Source organism: Dendrobium catenatum, unplaced genomic scaffold (genome assembly GCF_001605985.2).
Source record: "Dendrobium catenatum unplaced genomic scaffold, ASM160598v2 fragScaff_scaffold_1400, whole genome shotgun sequence".
Lineage (NCBI taxonomy): Eukaryota > Viridiplantae > Streptophyta > Magnoliopsida > Asparagales > Orchidaceae > Dendrobium > Dendrobium catenatum.
In genome coordinates this window covers 1,828,803-1,850,896 of record NW_021319862.1, presented here as the reverse complement: position 1 = coordinate 1,850,896, position 22,094 = coordinate 1,828,803, and the positions used below count along the sequence as shown (strand labels likewise).

Below are 22,094 nucleotides of genomic sequence, written 5' to 3'. Positions count from 1 at the left end.
ATTACCATAAAAAAAAACTATCACCCAACTGAAAATGTATTCCACGACTTTCAATCTGACATACACAAGCAAAAATTAAGGTTTTATTTGGGATGAATTTCTTACTATTTTCTAAAATATTTTTTTTTTTCAAAATTTATTGAAATAGAAAATTTTGAACTACAAAGCTGTTTTAAAACAATAAGAATGTTGTTACTATTTTTTAAAGTAAATTTTTAGTATAATTTTTTTTAATTATAAATTTTTATTCTAAAAAAACTATGAGAAAGATATCTCAAACAAAAACTAAATTATTATCATTATTTCATTTTAAATTCTTTTCCTTTGATCATCTTCATTTTCTAAATAGTTTGATTCCCATGGAGAAATAAAATTATTATCATTGTTTCATTTGGCAACAAGTAAGATTTAACTCTAGTTGGATTTAAATTTCATGAAAAAGTGATTTAAAAAATAGAAAAAAAAAAACTCAAGTTGGATTTATTAACTTCTGTAAATTCGGATTTATCAAATTTTGAGGGTATTAGATATTGAAAAAATTGTTCAGCGAAAAAGAAATCTGTCAAATTATTTGACAACATAACTCAGAAGATGGATAGATCATTAAAAAGTCAAATTTAAATTATATTTTAAATTTAATTTGTATTTTAAATATCATAACATGAATAAATTAAAATTATAAAAAATATAATTTGAAGTTGGCTTAATTATTTGATAAATAACTATTAATTTGATTACTAATTACAATACTAATTATCTAATTACTTATTTAAGTGTTATTTAAAAAAATTATTTGAATACTAATTACACTGGTAATTAGTTAATTATTATTTAAAATAATTAATTATTTAATTACTATTTATAGTAATAATTATTTAATGACTTTTAAGTGTTATTTTAATAAAATTTTGATTAGTAATCATACAATTAATTTTCTCATTAATTAATTAATTAATTAATTAATATTTACACTACTAACTATCTAATTAATTATTTATATTTTAAATTATATCAATTAAGCTAATTAGATATATTCTTAATTAATAATAAGTTATTCTTCTCTACCATTGCCTGGACCTTCTAGGGTTTGCTTTTCCTCCTCTCCGTTTCTTTGTTGTCGCCTGCTTCTCCGAGGTAGAGTTTTGAACGAACTCATCAAATCCGGGATTTACGGCAAAAAAAGCGAAATGGAGGATTTATTTCGCCGTGGGTTTTAAGATCTCCTCAAATCCCGTTTGGCAGGATTCAGCATAAATTATGTGTCCAAACTGCCCCATTAGGGTGAATTCCCTATAATTAGGGAGGTGAGTTGGAGAGGAAATGATAGTAGACTCCATGAATTTGCCAAGATCCCCTAAACCATCACTAGAAGGTGCCGAGCCCTGTCCAGTCGGAAAGCAGGTCAGGCTTGCGGGACTTGCAGTTCCAGATGCCGCTATGGTGAGTTTGAAATCCCTGGGCAGTTGAGCAAGACGAGGGCTGGCAAAGGAAAGAGGTCTTTATTGTGAGGATCACTAGAACAATCCCTTACACGTCTTCGAGGCTTTTGAGTCAATTCCGTGCAAGAAGGCTGGGTAGTAGACTACTTCCTCAAAACTTTTGAATCTTAGTTCAAGATACCCATCTAAGGAGATATTTGACCACTATCAGGTTATCTGAATTATCCCTTGTTTAGTCTACAGCCAAATGTTCTTTTTCAAGAAAAGTGAGCTGCTGTTTGTTTTTGTTTTGAACAGGCGAAGCGAGCGGGCTGACCTTCATCAGAGATATTTCAACATCAGATTCCGGTAACCTTTGGTCCTCATTTTCAGCTAGCTTTGGGATCCTAAACGACACATTATACCTGGTTCTCTGTTTTTCTTTTCTTTGTTTACCGTATTAAATATTATCTAGATGTTCATTTCGACTAAAAGTTTGCGGAGAAATGGAGGAAGGGAGGGAGGGAGTTGCTTGGCCTGAAGGATGAATTTGCCCATTTATTTTGCTTTTGATGCAACCGCTATTCTATTAGCAAGCATACTTTATGAATCCAAATTTCTAGCATGAAAACAAGCAATTAAAAGGATTACCGACCATTTTAAGCTTCCTCAATTCTTTCCTTGCAACCCTTCCCCTCCACTTAGTTTGTGTGACAATTGAAGCTCTCCTTAACTTTTTGTGATATGAATGGGCTTTGTGGCAACGCCATTGAGCCTGCAAAAATTATGTCAATTCAATCAATGCTAACAAACAAAAATTAACTAATAATTCAGTTCTTTAAGAACTAACAAGTTAACCTGAATCTCTGTTGATGCTTTTGTTTGCTTCCTAAATCTGAAATCATCTCGGGCAGCCATAGCCCTCAAACCAGTTTGAAGGACAAGAACTGACACCCTTAGACCTGTGTACTTATTTTTTGCCCAGTAACATCGAAAATTTTTCTGCATTTTAATTGCAGCCGACTCCTTTCTCATGTGCTCATACAGTTTTTGAGCCAACCTTCCTACAACCATGCCGAAATGATAACAGCAATATTATCACTAAAATCAAATTCCAGATAAGATAGCAGTAGAAAAACTCACTTCTCCATGATGACTGCACTAGAATGCTAGCCTTCCTTGTTGCGACAAACCGTTTATGAGTAATGTGCGTTCGTATCTGGCGCTGAATAGTCTTTGCAGCATTGCCAAGTACTTCAGCCCTCCTAGCATCTAATTCAGCCATCTGACCAGCTCTAAGGAAAACTTTTGTTTTTCCCATCTGCAGAGCCAAGTAAGTAATCAATAACTAGAAACACTTTAAAAATGGAATAATAATTCAGATGTAATATAAAAGTGTAAAAATTCTCAAACAGCATAATATGATGCCATGTCGTGGCAAAAAAAACAAAAGCAGTTGCTATTATATTTTAAGAAGCAATGTATATCTATTGTAACAAGAAGTGTGTTGAAGTAAATGATTGTAAAAGGCATGGAGTTTTAGCCAGATCAAATTACCTGCCAACCCTTTAGCCCCTTCTTCTCTAAAATCTTTCCACAAGCAACCTTCTCATCGTAGCTGCAAAAGGTGCCGATACAAGATGAACGCTTGAAAACCAAAAAATATCAAAATATCCAAACAAAAAGGAAATTGGGTAAACAAGTAAAATTCTATCATAAAGGTTGATGAACCTTACTTTCCTTCTAGAACTTCTGGAGCAAGAATGCCAAATCGATGAAGAAATTCATAAAATGTACGTCGAGTAGGATATCCAGCACAACTAATTCTGATAGCTTCCAGAACACCCTGATGGAAAAATATTAATTTTTAGAATGGTCTAAAAGTGAGTTTATAGGTTCATGAAAATTCAAATCCAAGAAATAGCATTCATAAACTAAATATGCACTCACACCACAACGTAATTGTTGCATGACATTAACATTCTCAAAAATGGCAGGTTTAAGAAGATTGTTTGGCTTCACACATCTAATATAATGTGGTTCAGTTGAATTCAGTATCTCCATCAAAGATTGTAGTTGTAGCTGTAACACAAAAGCCACAATAGACATTCATGTATTTGTTAGAAAACATAAATCTGATGCTATAATAGAGATCAGAAAAAGCTAACGGTACTTAATGCAGTATATGAAATATACAGCTTCTTATTTAATTTAGACATGAATTTCTATCTCCACAATTCTTTGCCACCAAAGGTAGCCAGAATTGAGGGAGAATGTCACACCTTAAAACGAGCACCAATTGATGAAAATTTAGAAGACTTTGATGTATCCTCGGGTAGTGGAGGGAAGAGGCCCGAGACAAATGGGCATTTTGAGTCACTCAGCAATTCTTGGTGTTCTGCTACAACGTAGTCCTTATTTTTATCTAGGAATTGTTCAGATTGATATTGAACCTGCAGAGAAAATAAAACCCGACTTTGTCCTGACAAGTTAGTAATAGTTACTGCTCCATTTTTTGCTTTATAATTATTAAGCTAACCTCTCCAGCATAATGGGAAATGGTAAAGTCAGTTGGAGACAACTTTGGTTTGACAAAACGCTTGTGCGTTTTAAATGTCTGATAAAGCTTTTGAGAAAATGTCTCATATGTTGATTTTGGAAACATACTGCAAATAAAATTGAAATGATTACTGACAAGCTAAATTCTTTCAAGAGAATAACAATTCAACTTAAGTTATATGAATTCAAGCATCTTCAAAGCAGCTTCTAGAAAATTACAAACAGATTGAAATACACAAGGCTACAGTTACTTCAATGAAGGCAGTGGATCGCAAAGAAAAGCATTTTTTATACCATGCTTCATCAAGCAAAGCAATGATCCCTCCAGGTTTCTGTAAGGGAAAAAAATAAAAAAGAAAACAAATAAGTTCTCTATAGGATTGAAATTACTAAATTACTCGAGTTATTCATTCTCCTAACTAGAAAAATGAGAAGTTGGTTAAAGAAAATATTTAATATGTATTTTGTATCAATGTAAGGAAATTAAAAATAAAATTTGACTATGAAATAATCATATAAAAAAAGTGTTAAGTTTAGAGAATTTGAGAGGGAAAAGACTTCATTTTAATGCACAAACTTATCCCTATTTATAGATCTATACAAGATATCTTAATAAAGAAAATTACATAATAATGCATAATTGTTCTAATATAATCCTTCTTAAATCAGCCATCTAAATATGGAAGGAGATCAGCGTGATCTAGGTGAGCCTCCTACGGATTCCCATCTTAGCCGTGGGATCAAAATGTCAAGGGATGACTTGGATTTAATAGGTGAGCCTACCACGGATTCCCATCCTAGCCGTGGGATCAAAATGCCAAGGGAGGACTGGGATTTAACACTCCCTCTGAAGCTGGGGATTACATATCCGTCATTCTGAGTATGGTAATCAGTCTCAGAATGGTAGAGTTATCGATCCCTTGGTAAGAATATCTGCAAATTGGTCTTTTGATGAGACATGGTCGATACATATAAGACAACTATCCAATTTCTCCTTTATGAAATATATGTCCACTTCTATGTGCTTGGTCCTGTCAAATTGAACCAGATTGTGAGCTAGACTAATTGTTAATTTGTTGTCACAGGGTAGCTTCAGCGGTCCTTCCTACTTGATCCTTAGATTTTCTAGAATTACCTTGATCCATAGTGGCTCACATATTCCTAAGGCCCTAGCTCTGTATTATGCTTCCGCATTAAATCTTGCCACCATATTATGTTTCTTGCTTTTTCATGTAACAAAGTTTCCTCTAAGGAATGTGCAATATCCTAAGGTAGATCGTCTATCTACAGGTGATCATGTGTAATCTGCATCAATATGTGCTTATGGAGTTATTCCATAGTCTCTTTTAAAAAGAATCCCTTTACCTAGGTTATGTCTATAGCTTGCATGCGAGTCTACTTTGGATTTTGCATGAACTGGCTGACCATGCTTACAACAAATGCTATATCTGTGTGGGAAAGGTAGATCAATTATCCTAGGAGTCTCTAGTAAGCTCTTTTATCTGCAATTTGGATCTTCATTAGTTTCGCCCAAATTGAGATTTGGTTCTACTAGTGTTGGTACCAGTTTACAAGCTAGTTTACCTATTTCTTTAATATCATTAATGTATTTTTGTTGTGAAATGGAGATTTTTTTTCTGGAGTGGGTTACTTCAATTCCAAAAAAATATTTTAATCTACTAAGATCTTTGATTCAAGTTCATTTGCAAGACATTTCTTTAGAATTACTTTCTCATTTTCATCATTTCTGATCAAGATGATATCTATATAAACTAATAAAATTGTGACTTCCCCTGAGTACGTGTGCTTGAACAATAATGTATAGTCTCCTTGGCTCTGTCGATAACCATTAAGTAGTGTGACTTTTGAGAATCTTCCAAACCAAGCTCTAGGTGACTGTTTTAGCCCATATAGAGCTTTTGTTAACCTACACATTTTGTTACCCCCAAATTATTCCTTGAATCCCAGTGAAATCTCCATAAATATTTCTTCCTCCAAGTTCCTGTGTAGAAATGCATTTTTGACATCCAACTGTTTCAGATGCCAACTATAATTAGTTGCTAGTGAGAGCAGGATCCTCATGATATTCATCTTGTCCATAGGTGCAAAAGTTTCTTGGTAGTCAATCCAATACGTCGGAGTGCGCCCATTCGTCACCAATCTTGCCTTATATATTTCCAGTGTACCATTAACTTTGTATTTCACAGAGAACACCCATTTGCAGTCAACTGATTTTTTCTTTACTGGTAGGTCGGTAATCTTCCATTTATTGTTCTTTTTCAGGGCATGCAATTCATCTTTAATGGCACTTTTTTAATTTTCATTATATAAGGTTTCAAAAATATCATTAGGAATATGAATATTATTTAGTGTAATCATAATTTTTTTGTGTGAATATGAGAAGTTACGGAAATATACAAAGTTGGTTATGAGGTACACGAGAGATTTTTTTGATGAACTTGTATTTACCTTAATTTCAGGAGACTATTTAGATTCGTGGATCTGCTCTGAAGTATAATTTTGATTTGTACATCTTGAATACACTTTCCCAAACCTCGTATTATCCATAATAATTTTGTCTTCAATTTTCCTTGCTTTGATTTCAGGTTTAGATGGATTGGTTTGAGCTGGAGGTGAAAGGTCAAGAGGGGCAATCTCACTTTCTCATCTTCCTCAGTTTCAATCTCTCCCTGAAGATGAGGTTTGGTGAAATAAGATTTTTGGTCATCAAAAGTAATGTCAACAGATATAAGAATTTTCTTGGTAGAGGAATGATAACACTTATAACATTTCTGAGTGGATGAATATCCAACAAAAATACATTTAAATGCTATTGGATCTAATTTTCCTCTATTTTGACTATGAATGTAAACATAGGTAGTGCACCCAAAGATTCTGGGTGTGAGGTTGTTATGGGTTTAAAATTCAGGGTAAAAATATGATAGGATATACATTAATGTTTTTAGTCCCAATGTTGTTAAAGGTAGTTGATTTATGAGATATGTGGCTATCAGAAGGGCTTCCCTAAGTATGATTTGGGTACATTGTGGTGGAATATAAGTGCACTGGTGGAGGCCAGAAGATGGCCATTTTTTTTTTCTACAAATCCATTTTGTTTTGAGGTATGAATGCAGGAAGACTCATGAATGATACGTTCCTTTGGAAAATAGGAGGAAATATTTTGGTTAAAATAATCTTTGGCATTATCAAAACAAAATTCTTTTATTTTTAACCCGAATTGATTCTGAATCATGGTGTGAAAAATGGGAAGGAAAGTGCTCACATCGGATTTATTTTTGAGGAGATAGATCTAAGAGACTCGAGTTAGTCATCAATGAAGGATACAAACCATCAGGCCCCTGAGATGTTATGAACTTTTTAGGGTCCCTAGATGTCACTATAAATAAGTTAGAAAGGGGTATGACATCTCTCAATTTTGTTTAAAAAAGATACACGTTTATTCTTGGCTAACTCAACTCACAAGTTTCATAATGAAAATGTTCATTTTCCAACTTGTAAAAAAAATTTGGGTACGCATTTTTTAATACATCAAAAGATGGATTTTTTTTATTTCTTAATCTAAAATGATGAAGCCAAATAGTAAATTTTTTTATTAAATAAGGATAACATAGAATAACCATTATTGATAATAGTGGATCCGTTCAGCTCTTTCAGATAGTACAGTCTATCTCTCTCCTTAACATGTCCAATATTCTTTCCCAATCCCTAGTCCTCAAATAAGCAACAAGTATGGTTAAATAGGACTTGACAATTATGATTACTGGTATGTTTTTATATAGAGATTAGGTTTGTGGATAATTGAGGTACGTGGAGCACATTTTTTAGGGTGAGGGAGGGATATAAGGGTATATCTCCTTGGCCTGCTACTGCGGTAAGAGAACCATCAACAATGATGATTTTCTTATCACTCTGGCAAGGAGTGTAGTTGATGAAGTGGGTAGTGGAGTCTGTCATGTGGTATGTGGCTTCTGAGTCAATGATCCATACTCCTTTCAAATGTTTTTTAGAGGCACTTAATCCAATGAATATAAAAAATTTGCCTGAAAGCACAAGAGAAGAAGATGCATGTGATTTTTCAAGTGATACCAGGAGTTATTTTAGTTTATCAATATCTTCTTTGTTGAGCTCTCTAAAACTGGACTGTGTTTCTAGGTTAGGCTAACTTGTTGTAGTGTTAGTTTGTGATGTTCCCTTTTGTCTACCTCTTTGTTTCCACTCATTACTTGGGGGCTTTTCATGTAACTTCTAGCATGTCTCATTTGTGTTTCTTGGTTTCTTGCAATAGCTGTACCAAAGGGAATCTGTCTTGAGGTTTTGAGAAATCTTTCTCTTTCCTTCCATGATGCCTCTTTGGCTGCCACCATTGTTGAATCTTCAACAATCTTTGGTTCCAGCTAGGGGTGTCAATTTCGGTTCACGGGTCGGGTTCGGGTCGAACCCGGAATTGACACGGGTTCAAATGGACCAACCCTAACCCGACCCGGGTATGTAAACAGGTCGGAAATGCGGACCCGGACCCGACACGTCGGGTTGCCAGGTGCTGTCGCGCGGGCAGGGCTCGGGCAGCTAGGGCAGTTCGCGGGCAGAGGGGTAGTGTGGGCATCTCATTTTAAACGGGTTGACCCGGCAACCCGTCGGGTCAACCCGCCTGACCTTTTTTTCAAACGGGTCGAATTCTGTAACCTGACCCGTTTTTCAAACATGTCAGGTCCAACCTGAAATTTACGGGTCGGGTTTTCGTGTCGTGTCAAATATTGATACCCCTAGTTCCAGCATTATGCATCGTCAGCTTTCCTCAGCATGAATGAGAGAAATGGTCTCATTTAGTGAGGGTGTCTCGTCTTTGCCAAGGACCTAAACTCTAACTTGGTCAAACTCTGCAAGAAAGTCATACACACTCTATTTTTCTCAATAAAGTTTTTTAGGATAGCCGCATCTTCTGGACACTTGGTCTCTATGCATATGTAGTGATCACGTTCTTGCCACAAGCTTTTTGAAGGAGAGTGGCATATTCATTCATGGTCTTGCTTCCTTGTTTTGTGCTTACAACCTTTACTTTAATTTCGAAGATTTGTGCAACATCTCGACCTTTTGTGAAGGTTTGTCTGGCGGCATCCTATATGTCTTTTGCAGTAGATAGGAACAAGAAAATATCGCTAATTTTTGGAGTCATGAAATTTCACAACCATGACATGATCATGAAGTCTGCTTCATCCCATGCTCAAAAATTAAGATCTTCTTTTGGTCCTACCCCAAGGAGGTGATTCATCTTTCCTTATCCTTTTAAATATGCCTTTATGTATTGAGACAACTTGAAATAATTCTTCCCATTTAAGCGATAGGAAGGTTGTATATTTTGGAGATCTTCTCTACCTTTGTGCACTACAGAGTCTTCCATTTGGTCAAAGCTTTGGGAAAAATTTCCTTCAAACATTGTGGAGGCAATGAGCAACGATGAAGGCTATATCAAGCAAGGCTGGAAATGAAGGCATGACAGCACAAAAAATTTAGAATTCCGGCAACGTCAATGAAGTCTCTGATACCATGTTAAATTCAGAGAATTGGAGAGGGAAAATGCTTCATTTTATTACACAAATTTGTCCATATTCATAGATCTATACAAGATATCTTAATAAATAAACAAATAATTACGGAATAATGTATAATTGCTCTAATATAATCCTTCCTAAATCAGTCATCTAAATATGGAAGGAGATCAATGTGATACAAGTGAGCCTCCCATGGATTTTCATCTTAGCCGTGGGATCAAAATATGAAGGGATGGCTAGGATTTAATAGTTTAGCCTCCCATGATTCTCATCCTAGCCGTGGGATCAAAATGCTAAGGGACTGCTGGCATTTAACAAAAAGGAACGAACGCAAGTTAATATTCAAATGAGTAGAGAATTTTGCAATGAACAAGATAAACTACGAAGCATGTCAACAATGGCCTAGAAATAAATTTATAACTTTAACATTTATAGCGCTGAAGTATGCTTTATTGATTAAAGCAAGATTGGTTATGTGAGCGGAACTATAGGCATATGCAGCTGTAGTTAGATGGATGGAGAATTTTGACTATCCCAACATAAGGCACATATGGTAGTTAATTATAACTTAAAGCAATTACTGCAACCTTTTCAATAAGATCTAAGACATCCTGGTTATCAACAAACTCAATGTAGCTCCAATCAATCTCCTCTTTGGTATACTCCTCCTGTTCCATCTTGAAGACATGCTGAAAATTTACAAATATCTTGCACTAACGTTAGATATACAAAAGGAATAAGAGTTTGGCAAGTTGAAAAACTTATAAAGATTGAATATTACCTGATTGAAATGCTGTTGCAGTTTTTCATTTGTAAAGTTAATACAAAACTGCTCAAAACTTCAAAATGATAAGAAGATTTAGAAATAACCAATGAAGTAAATAGCATACAGCTAAACAGAAACTTTGGTTGAAAGCAACCCTACCTGTTTGTTATAAAACTTTCAAAACCATATATATCAAGGACACCAATGAGAGACTTGGACTTAACGTCTTGCCCAATTGAGCTATTAATTTTATCAACTAGCCTGCACAAAATTATTTTTTTAAGCCCGTCAGTTATTTGGAATAAATTAAGATTTCGTTTGGGATGACTTTCTTACTACTTCATAAAGTATCTTTTTAGTAAAAATTAAAATTTTCATACTATAAAATTGTTTTAAGAAGCAGAGAGAAAGTTGTCTCAAACGAAACCTAAATTTTGTACTATAATTTTTTTGCATCTCGTGCAATCCAATTACCAGTCAAATAAACGGGAGTACACTGTCTTTGCCAAAGCATCCCTGCTACCAGTTGCTGCAACTGGATCTAGAGGTCTCCTTATAACTTCTTCAGGTGTTATCATTACACGCTTACAAAGAGCATCTTCTAAGGCCTGAGGATCACACCTGAAATATAGCACATTAAGGTCTAACACACGAGGGAAAGCTGAGTTCATGAAAGCTTAAAAGAAAAGAAGTATACATGAGAAGTTCAGCAGTTATCTTTAGATGGAACTTAGACTTCTCATCTTTAAGAACAGATGAATCAATTTCTTGACCCTTAGCAAAACTTATGTTGCCTAAATGAAGAATAGCTGCAACAACCCTAAAAATGGCATCCTGGAAGATGGAGTGGACCATGTCATTAATAAGGAAATTATGATAGCACAAAACAAAAACGTTATAGAATGAAAACAATACCTGTTCCTGTGTACTAATCCCAACTATTTCCATTGCCCTCCTGGTAGCTAAATATTCTTTGGCATCACTTACACCAGCCAATTCATAGCAATTTGATTGGTTAAGATAGTGAAGTGACCTTGGATTCCCCAACTTATATTTCTCTATCTCCTGGAAAGTTAATAATATTTAAAAGATTTGATATTGAAGAAATGGAAGGTCTCCATCTTAAAATTATAATTTAAGAAAATAGCAAACCTCGGGAGGGGCTGCACATAGAAGGTAAAAACAATGGTAGTTGCGCTCAGGATCAGAAACTTGGCAAACTCTTGACCTTTCTAGCAGGTATGTTCTGATGGCAGCACCAGATATCCTTCCTTTGTTATCAAACTGGATCTCTACAAATTTACCAAATCGACTGCATAAATTTAAGAAAAAAGTTACTGATCAAGAAGATTAATTTATCACTCCTACGAATATGTAAGAAGCAAAACTATTTTAAGCATATTGTGAAATGTATTAGCTTGCAGAGAGTAAATATGATTAATTACCTGGAATTATTATTTCGGACAGTTTTAGCATTGCCAAATGCCTCAAGTACTGGGTTTGACTGCAATGGCATGAACCAGATTTAGCTTCAATAAATATTAATTGTGCAGCTTGATCAAAAGCTTGAAAAAAGTAAATGATTCAAAAACATTTCTAATTTTACTAGACAATAAATAGCGTAATCTCTTACTTCTAGAACTTGCTGCTCTACCGTTCTTCCTTCAGTTGCAGCCCGACCACCCATATAGGCAAGATATCGCATAAGCATCTTAGTAGTTTCTGTTTTACCAGCACCACTTTCACCACTGACCAAAATAGAGTTACTTTTTCCCTCATTGATCATTGCTCTGATTTTATTGAAAAATCACATAGCATTAAACACTTCGAAAGGAAAACAGAATGCCTAAATACAGAAGAGTCCAAGGATCTTACCTATATGCAACATCTGCAACTGCAAAAACATGAGGACTTAGTTCTCCAAAAGGTGCTCCTTTATATTGTTCCATCATGTGGATATCATATAAATGAGGTAATCTTTGAAATGGATTCACAGCAATGAGAATATTTCCTGTGTATGTCTGTGGATTAAGGAATTGCGTTATGGCAAGTTGAAACTCATAAGCCTATATTTCATTTGGGATGACTTTCTCACTGCTTAAAACAATTTTCTTGTACAAAATTTTAACTTTTTTATTAAAAAGCTGTTTAAAGAAGCAGGAAGAAAGTCCTCCCAAATGAAGTCTAGACTAGAGAAAGGATGCATTCAATGATTAAATTAACTGAAATAAGGATGATATCATACGTAAATTTCATTCAATTCATATCTTGCTGACAAATTCTGCAGAACCCCAGGTTCATGTAGATAGGATAGCTTTGTCATGTCATCAACTCCACCTGGAGGAGCTTCCATATCTTTGGGATATATTTTTGAAAGTTTTTCAATAACCTAAAAGATTTAAGTGAAATTCATGTCAAAGGCAGCCTTTCAGCAAGAGCAATACCAAAGTTCATACTTAAACAACATTTATTTTCATAGTTAGCATTTGCGGAAAATTGTTAGGCTGGCCCAGGAGTGGCCGGCTGAACCGGTCCAACTTGGACTGGTTCTTTGCTACAGCAGGCGGCCCAAGCCAGGTGGGGGGCGGAGCCAAGGGGGGTTTTGTGTTCTAGGTTTTCTTGCTTGGGCTCTTGGCGTTGTCGGAGATTGTTGGAGAGTTGTTCTTCCTCTCGAATTGAAGAACATTGTATCTTGCTTTGGTTTTGATCATCTACTAAGGGAATACAATTGTTTGCTATTGTTTTTTCAAAGTTTTCTCTCTTTTCTCTCAGCTTTTCCATTATTGGTGGCTGTTTTCTATTGAAAACAGTGAAATATTGGTGAATTAGCGAAGATCCGATAGGAATCGCTTGGAATATTCAAGTGGTACCTATCATCTTTTTGTAAGAGTCATTTGGCTTTAAGTAGTCTTTTTTGTTAGGGTTTGCTTTTCATCTTGAATTTGGAAAAGATTTGAGATCTAAGGTTTGTTCTTTCTGGGCTCTAGGCTTTGCTAGAGAGTTGGGAGAGATAGATCCTCCTCTCGAATTGAGGATTGATTGTATCTTGCTTCGTGTTTTGCTTTTGCTTTGAATCCAATATTACAATCTATCATTTTGGATAGATTTCATCAAGAGTATAGCATTATTTCCGCTGTTTTTGTATCAATTAGTATTAAGGTTGCTTGCGAACTCAAGTATTTCCTCTTGGATTACTTGCAAACTCAAGTACTTCCTATCAAAAAGCTCCTGCAAATACCTGCAAATATGCTGCATTTCGCTCAGATGTATAAAGTTGTCACTTTCTAATATTAAAGGTTTGTGGGAACTAATACCTACTACTGAATATTATTTTTCTACATGTGGATCAGACCGCAAATTTGTGGAATATTATTAGGATACATTATGTGGGAATATCCTAAGAGTTAGTTTTTAGTTTTCTAATGATTGTGCTAGACTTTCAGCATTTAAAGTGCATCATCTCCTATAATTATAACCTGGACAAACAAGCCTTTTGAGTTACTCATTTGACAATTATAAGCAACGTTGTTTCCTGTTAAGCTAGATAACAGCTGTGGGGTTCAGTCAATAGTGCACAATAAAAACAGAAGGCGAAAGATGCAACGTAGTATGAAAGTCACCCATAGCTAAAACTCAAAATTGTAAAACAGACAGAGCCGATGTGTTCGGGGCAATTGAAATAGCTAAGATCAGTACCCATATTAGCTAGAGTGGTCAATTGGTGAAAATAGAAATTTCACAGATGTGGATCGAGATCGGCATGCACAATCAACGACAATTTGGCGAGTAAATCGATGCTTGATTTATATAAATAAATAGTTATTATTATTAAAAAATAAAAATAAATAGTTATTATTAATCCACAAAATTTTATTTAATCTATTTATCTCTCTCTCTCAAGCTCTCTACCTCTTCTCTCTCTCTCTCTCTCTCTCTCGCTACAGCTCTTTCCCTCTTTCCCTTGAATATATTTTTAAGTCCTCTTTTCCGCTGCTGACGTTCAATTTTCTTAGCTATTGGATCTAATTTTTTATTTCTCGGAAGTTGTCACTTGTCAGAATTTAAATATGCAGTCAGTAGCCATAGTTTGTCTTTCATCAACGCCATCTCTTTCGCGTCTACCTCAACTTTCTTAAACTAGTAATAGATTGAAAACCAAGCGATAGTGAAGTGAATTACGTAAACAGGAAATGCAAATCAAACTGAAAAGTGAATGTGGATAATAACAAAACAGACGAATGTTCAGTTGGTAACTTCTCAATAAATTTGATTATAAAATGAGCTTACTGTTTTCCCATTAGTCGTTTGAATCTCGGCCTCTTGCCCGGTGATTTTAGTAACTCGTCCATCAGTCCAGGAAACAGCAGAATCTTCAATCCAGACATGAGAACCAACAATGATATTAATTGTTGTTCCCTGTAAGTATTAGAAATAAAACGCATAAGATAAATTTTCCCATTCAACTTCTCATTTACCATTACAGGAAAATAGCATGACAAAATTGAGGTACTTAGAAACAGAGTTACTATTGCCCTGAGAGTGTTTCACAATTGCCTTGCTCACACAACTAGTATTAATTTACTTAAATGGCTGAGGAGGTCTGCACGACATCTTGAGCTTATAACATAGACTAGATGACATTTATACTGCCCGCACAAGGGCAAATTATTCTATGGGGACGTTGAATGTCGTTCAGAGACTAATCAGAATGCGTCACATCACCCCTGCTCGGTATCACGCTCGGTACTGTGCTCGGTACTGCTGATGTGAAGCATCCTGATTAGTCTCCGGACAGTGAACTGTGTTCAGCATCCACACAGAATAATTTCTCCCGCATAAGCACTATGTAATGAGAAGTGTTGCGTCCTGGAGTATTCGCGGCGGTAGAGAACTGAAATCGGAGTTCATATGCTCCCGAAATTAATTTTTGAAGTTTCCAACTAGGTTTTTGCCTCGAGATTCGTGCCCGATCAAGATGATTTTGCGATGCCGTATCAAGAAGCATTTCTCATTTTAAGAGCCGAAATCATACAGATTAACAGAACAAAAATGATATTATTAAAAAAACAAAATTAATATTATAAACAATAGCAGGGCTTCCTGGCAAGCCAAATAGTTAAAAATCTTAATTTTATACTTAAAAGACAACTCAAAGAAAACTCATGCTTCAGTTAATTAATTTCTTATTGGCTTCAAATCTTATGTGCCGAAGTTTGTCCTTTAATTAAGGCTATTTTTTTACTATTTTTTGAAGTAATTTTAATACAAATTTTTTTTAATTATAATTTTTTTATTAAAAAGTCTATTTAGAAAACAATAAAAAAATTATCCAAATAAAACCTAAATCTTCGCAAAATACAACACTAGTTTATGCATGGAACTGTAGAAGAAAGAAATTTCCTTAGCTTTTGTTATATTGTTTGGTCCAGTTTTAATTATGTTGTTGCTTAGATTTTTTCAAACTTAACCTATCAAAAGTAAATACAAATTCAGCAATTCAAATTAGAAGTTTGTCCCCCTCATCTTTTCTAAAAATCTTTCCACATAGTTAAGAAACTTCTCTTTTTTCATAATCTATTTTAGATCAAAATAATGCGCATCAATTAGCGGATTAAGTTCATTTTAATCCAAACGATAGCAAAATTAACCATAATAATACAATGGAAGTCATAAAGCAATTACATTATCGAAAAGAACAATCAAATGAAGTACTTACCATGCCTTAAGAGCCTGGTAGATAAATTTATGCACCTTGCAAGCAGGGCAAGCGATTCAAAAGAAAATAACCCTAGAAGACCGACGCCAACTCCAACATTACTCAGGCATTAACTATTATCAATCTCATTTCCTTCAGTCATTACCTCGAACAAGGAACAATCGATTAAAGTGATTGACGAAATGGCAATCCCCAAGAGAGAGGAATGGCGTTCGCCGATCAATGGACGCCATTAGTGGATGACCGCTTCTTCCTCTATTATCAAGCAGCCGCAAGCCAGGTGTCTTTTCCCCGTCCTCCCAACCCATATTCTCTCTGATCCCGCCCAACAGAAAGCTACCGTGACCGCGCTCAATCGAATTGTTTTTTTTTTTTTTTTTAATAGAAGAAAAATTACAATCTTAATTATACTTAGAGCGCAACCGTCAGGCGTAAGCTCGGTTTTTATTCCCCTAATTAGTTTGCTCACAGGATGTTTTAACCTTTTCGTAGTTAACGGGGCAGCTAAATATTGAACATCATTTGGTTAATACTATCTTATGAAGGGTAGGCGAGTCAGTAAAGTTTTGAAATCAAATATTTTAATTTGGATTGGAGCTTAATTCGAAATAATAATATATTATTTCGATACAAATTTTGAATTGGATTGGATTAAATATATTAATTTAATAAAATTTCATGAAGTATAAATAATGATACTAACTGTTGCGTCCTGGACAGTTTGACTGTAAGCTCGCTGAAATCGGAGTTCATATGCTCCCGAAATTAATTTTTGAAGTTTCCAACTAGGTTTTTGCCTCGAGATTCGTGCCCGATCAAGATGATTTTGCGATGCCGTATCACTAACATTATAATGAGTTCTATATATATACTATTTATATAGTGTTGCGTGCTATCATATTTATGACGGTAGAAAGATAGATAGTTTAATTTCTTAATTTTGAATGAAGATTCAACACACATACAGATAATAGATGAGATCATAATTTTTACGTGTCAAGGCCAATAAAAAAAAAACATGGGCTTGACCTCATTAAAATAATTATACTGATATTTATCATTTATTATAAATAATGCTATTCCTTGAGAGAAGACAGATACAATACAATAAATATATTAAGAGGTTGAAGTTGAAAGAGCCCTGTTGTATGAGAGTTGTCTTTAATAGGACATTTGTTATTGTTTTGGTCATACTCATTTGAGAAGAGAACACTATAAACTAAGAAATTCAACATAAATCGTAAGGTTGAAGTTGAGAGTCAAAGTTAATGTAAACGACACATATTGATCTTATAAGTGGTGACATACATTAACATTATTAGCAATGGTAAGTGATGATATCAATAAGCATCATGATAGCCTGACGATAATGATTAGAATTTTGTAGGTCAAAGTATCATATTTCAAGTGACAGTGGTGAGAAGATCAAATTTGTGCAACAGTGGCCGATCGGAAGGATCATAATCATGTGATGGGTGGTACATGGTGATTAGAAGGGTCGTAGTCAGGTGATAGAGATTGGAGCATTATAGTCGAGTAACGATGATCAAAGGATTGTAATCGGGTAATGGAGGTTGGATGACAGTGGTCAGAATGATCATAGTTGGGTGATAGAGTTCATAGGACTTAAGTCAGGTGATGGTAGTCGGAAGATCATAGTTTGGAGATGGTGGTCAAAAGGATCGTAGTTGAGCAACAGAGGTTAGATGTTTGTAGTCGGACGATAACAAATGGCCAATAAAGGTCTGATGCCGATGGTTAAGCTATAGTCTGACAATTGCAACCGGCTAGTGAATGTCCAATAGAAGTTGTGGGACAGTGAAGGTCAGATGGTGTCGTTGCTCGAGTGGAGCTTCGGGGTTCTTCAAGGCTTTGAGCTCTCTTGAATTTCTAGCCAAGGGTCTAAGTTCCTCCCTCCTCTTCATTTAAATAATATGGGAATATTTATAGATTTTTAGAGTGGTAGGTCTTGTAAATATGAAAAAAATCTAAAATACTTCATCTTACGATCCATATTGATTCTCTTAACCATGGATCATTTCTTTAATAATGCTGAAATTAAAAAATCTCTAGCTTGTTGGATTTTTCTCGTCGAGACACTCGATTTAATTACAAGTATGCCAAAAATATATATATCATATGATTATCCAATTAATATCTTAATATTTCAATTGTGATTCTAGTGTTCAATTTGGGTTTATTTAGACTCAGACTCTACCACTTTTGATGATGATGTGTTTGTTTCATCCAGATGTTTGGTTTGACTATAAGCTTGCTTAAATTAGAGTTTGGATAGTCCTAAATGTAATTTTGAAAGTTTTCAAATCTAAATATGAATTGAGGTTCATGCATGATCAAGACAATTTTTTTTTTATAATGTAACATATATTCAATTCATTTCTATCTTTAATAATTGATACATAATCAAAAATTGCTTTGATCTAGCACTAGGGGTGTAAAACATCACCTGTCGAAAACATTCCCTCGGACCACCATTGCCCGCTAATTATAGTCCCACCGACCTGCAGACTACGTTCCCTATTGCCTTCGTCGCCCATCAGCAATTGTCACTCTGAACTCCATCTCTTGTCAACATATGGTCTCTCCAACCTCCGTAGACTATGGTCCCTCCAACCGCTATCGCCTGTCGACTATGATCCCTCCGACCTTTGTCGCTCACCAACTATGGTCCCTCCGACCTCTATCGCTTGCTGATTATTGTCCCTTCAACCACTATCGCCCGTTGATTGCGGTCCCTTTAACCTTCGTCCCTCGCCAACCATCATTACTCGAGTGCAGTACTTCCGATCAAATGAATAGGCCAACACTCTCTTGAAACATCTCACATGTCATTGGGTTCTTCCAAAGTTCTCTATGTATATTGACTACATCGAGTCAAGGCCTTCCCCATAAAGAAGGGCCTCATTTCTAATCAACAAAAAACACTAGTAAAATCATTTTAATTGGGCCTTATTCTGTGATATTTTTCTTTTTCAGGATTTTCCACATAAAAGTCTTGATGTGTCTTATGACTTTTGCACTCCTCTCTCTTATTTGTTTGTGTGATGGATCTTCGTACAAAATTTGGATGCTTATGCAATATCTCTTATTTTAAAAATCGGACCAGACCGGTCGGTTCAACCGTGAACCAGCCAATTGTACGATCCAGTCCAGTTCATTAACCGACGTCATAGAGAATAGGCCTATATCGGACTGAACCGGCGATTCAACCGCTGAACCGGCGAACCGGTCCAGGTTCAAAAGAACCGAACGGTTTTAATTTTTTTTTTCAATAAAATATAAATAAAAATATTTTACTTCATTACATTTTTTAAATATAATTTTTTTAGTAAACAATGAGATTTTTAATATCATAATACATGGATGTCATCTCATAAAATAAGTTTTGTTGGAAAAGATGGAACTATATAAATAGCTAAAAGGAAACCAAATCATACTCCTTCATGATGTGGGACTAAAAAAGTTACATGAATGATATATGAGCTTGTATGTGAGTTTGGGCTTTATTGAACCATTAATTTGGGTTGGTTGTGCCATAAATTTGGGCTAGTTGGGCTATGAATTTGAACCGATCGAACCTTTAACCTCCCCTTCTTCCGGTTTCTTGTCTGGGCCGATTTTCACAACCTTGCTAAACTCTACATCTCTCAACCGCCACGAATGCTTCAGGATGCAGCAGCAGCAACAAAAACAACAACAACAATAATAATATAAATATTATTTTTATGCTTTTTAATTGTTGGTGTGAATATCTAAACAATTGAATTTTTATCTTTTGTTGGACTAATATTATTATTATATTTTTTATATAGGAAAGCATCAGCCAAATATTTTTTTTTAACTAAAATATCTCCAATAAGAATTAACCATTTTTTTTTTAAATAATTGTTAAAATTTAAGATGAAATATCTCTTTTCTTTACTAATGTGAATTATCTCAAAATATCTACATTGAATTTACTCTTATTTAACTCAACTAACCAGTTTTGCAAATCAATACTTGCTTATTTTTGGTCGACAGATCATTTAAGGAATTCATTTTGATGTGGAGAGGGACAAATCATTTACGGAATTTATTTTGGTGTGGACAGGAAATGGTTCATATTTATTCAAATTTAAATTGATTTGTACTTAATTTAATTTTAGGCTTCAGTTGAGACAACTTTTTCATTGCTTTTTAAAATCGTTTTTTAGTTAAAAAATTCTAAATCCAAAAAAAAAATAACTAAAATATTATTTTAGAAAGCATTAAGAAAACTGTCTCAAACAAAACCTTAATTAAAACTGTTGCGGGCTAGAATATACGTGGCGATAGAGTTGTAATTTTACGTCTTAGCGTTGCACGAATATCCAACTCACATATAGAGAACACAAGATTTTTTACATGGAAAACCCTGGAAAGGGGAAAAACCACGGTTTTTAACCGAGTTGAAAAGATTTCACTAGAATTTGAGTTGAGTACAGTGGGTTGACTCATCCCAGAGGGCGATCAGATTACAAATGTCAACTGTATGGTTGAAGTCTAGTGTTAAATCTAGCGTCACCTGGAAGTTGGGGTGTCAGTTAGTAGTATGATAGTGATTTGGTAGAATTCTGACGTCAGTTGATGGTCTTGCGGTGTTTAGGGCCTCAAGTGTTGGTCTGATGAAGTTCAGACACTTAGGTGGCGGTCCAGCGAAGGTGAAGGCCTTAGGTGGTGGTCCGGCGATGGCGAGGGCCTCAGGTGGTGGTCCGGCAAAGGCGAGGGCCTTAGGTGGTGGTCCGGCGAAACTCCAGCGCGGTGGTCCGGTGAAACTCCTACGTTGGTCGAGGAGGAGCTTCTTTTTCCTTCTCTTCTTACTTAGATCCTCTTTCAAGAGAAATGAGGGATATATTTATGGATTTCTAGAATGGCATGACCCGTAAATAGGTGAGAGATCAATGGTAAATGGGGAGTGGTTGGATGGACGGCCGATGTTGAATCCCTTGATCATAGACTGTTTGCTAGACATTTGAATCTCTTAGTGATGTCGGATTTTGGTAATCTTGGGCTCGTTGGATTCGTCTCATCGAACCGCTCGATTTGACTATAAGCAAGTTATGTCTGGAAATCGTTTGATAATCCAAATTGTGGTTCGAACCTTCTAACAACGCTTCTAACTCTTGATTTGGACCTGTTTGGGCTCAGATTGGGTTGGATTTGGTGTCCTTGGTTTTGTATTCTTGAGATGCTCAGTTTGACTATAATTAAGTTTGCTGAAATCGGAGTTTGGATGGTCCCAATTTTAATGTCAGAAGCTTCTAACTTGATTTTGTATTGAGATTCGTGCCTGATCAAGATTATTTTTTGATAACGTATCAAGAACCATATTTAAATTTAAATTGCATGGTTTTAATTTGATTTGAATCAAAGCTATCGGGCATCTAGCGTGTAACTTGATTGCTGATTTGCATGAATTCATTATTGGCTCGCATCAATGGCACTTCTGCTTCTTTAGGAGACATATGGTAGTTAACACAACTCATCTTGATTTTTTTGTTGGGAGCTTTGATTATCAACCAAAAGATAGTTTGGGTTTAAATCTTGCATATGTGATGTGTGTGTGAATTTGTCTTAATTAGTTTAAATATTCCAAAAATAAAAAATGGTAGTTTGGGATTGTTACAATATTTTGTAAAGTAATTTGATTATTATCTATAAAATAAAATAATAATAAAGCTATATGAAATAGGATAAATTATTACGTGCAGAGTCTGGATGTCATCTATACTATAATAAAAACGCATCCTGTCGCATGTAAGGAGTGTGTGTATAAATTTATACACACAATATATACATATGACGTTAGGGGTGTCAATTCGAGTCAAACCCGAGTTGACCCGGATCTAAACGGGTCAACCCAAACCCGATCGGTTTTTCAAAACGGGTATGATATTTTAACTCGAACCCGACCGCACCGGTTATCGGGTTGACAAGATCCGATCCAGATTTTCTGATTTGGCTGAAGAAGCGCGAACTGAGCTCACATCAAACCTGTCGCTACTTCTAGACTGGCGGCAAAGCAA

General features: G+C 35.2%; 1 protein-coding gene and 1 long non-coding RNA gene across 2 annotated transcripts in view; one reads left to right on the top strand and one right to left on the bottom strand.

The window, feature by feature from the left end:
• Positions 1-12,681, bottom strand: part of LOC110109295 (myosin-9) — a 33,491-nt gene extending 20,810 nt beyond the window's left edge. Inside the window, exons 1-20 of the mRNA XM_028699870.1 lie at positions 12,559-12,681; positions 12,189-12,334; positions 11,947-12,103; positions 11,759-11,817; positions 11,466-11,625; positions 11,229-11,378; positions 11,011-11,147; positions 10,788-10,934; positions 10,473-10,574; positions 10,329-10,386; positions 10,135-10,236; positions 4,272-4,309; positions 3,958-4,084; positions 3,701-3,871; positions 3,369-3,500; positions 3,155-3,264; positions 2,976-3,036; positions 2,562-2,739; positions 2,277-2,482; positions 2,074-2,193 (exon numbers count right to left, since the gene is read on the bottom strand). Of these exons, the coding sequence (XP_028555703.1) occupies positions 2,074-2,193; positions 2,277-2,482; positions 2,562-2,739; positions 2,976-3,036; positions 3,155-3,264; positions 3,369-3,500; positions 3,701-3,871; positions 3,958-4,084; positions 4,272-4,309; positions 10,135-10,236; positions 10,329-10,386; positions 10,473-10,574; positions 10,788-10,934; positions 11,011-11,147; positions 11,229-11,378; positions 11,466-11,625; positions 11,759-11,817; positions 11,947-12,103; positions 12,189-12,334; positions 12,559-12,666 (2,469 nt within the window). The 5' untranslated portion in view covers positions 12,667-12,681. The remainder of the gene's footprint in view (positions 1-2,073; positions 2,194-2,276; positions 2,483-2,561; positions 2,740-2,975; positions 3,037-3,154; positions 3,265-3,368; positions 3,501-3,700; positions 3,872-3,957; positions 4,085-4,271; positions 4,310-10,134; positions 10,237-10,328; positions 10,387-10,472; positions 10,575-10,787; positions 10,935-11,010; positions 11,148-11,228; positions 11,379-11,465; positions 11,626-11,758; positions 11,818-11,946; positions 12,104-12,188; positions 12,335-12,558) is intronic.
• Positions 1,063-7,100, top strand: LOC110109296. The gene is made up of 2 exons (XR_002304561.2): positions 1,063-1,787; positions 6,584-7,100. It is a non-coding gene; the product is annotated as an uncharacterized LOC110109296 (long non-coding RNA).
• Positions 12,682-22,094: the final 9,413 nt, after the last annotated feature.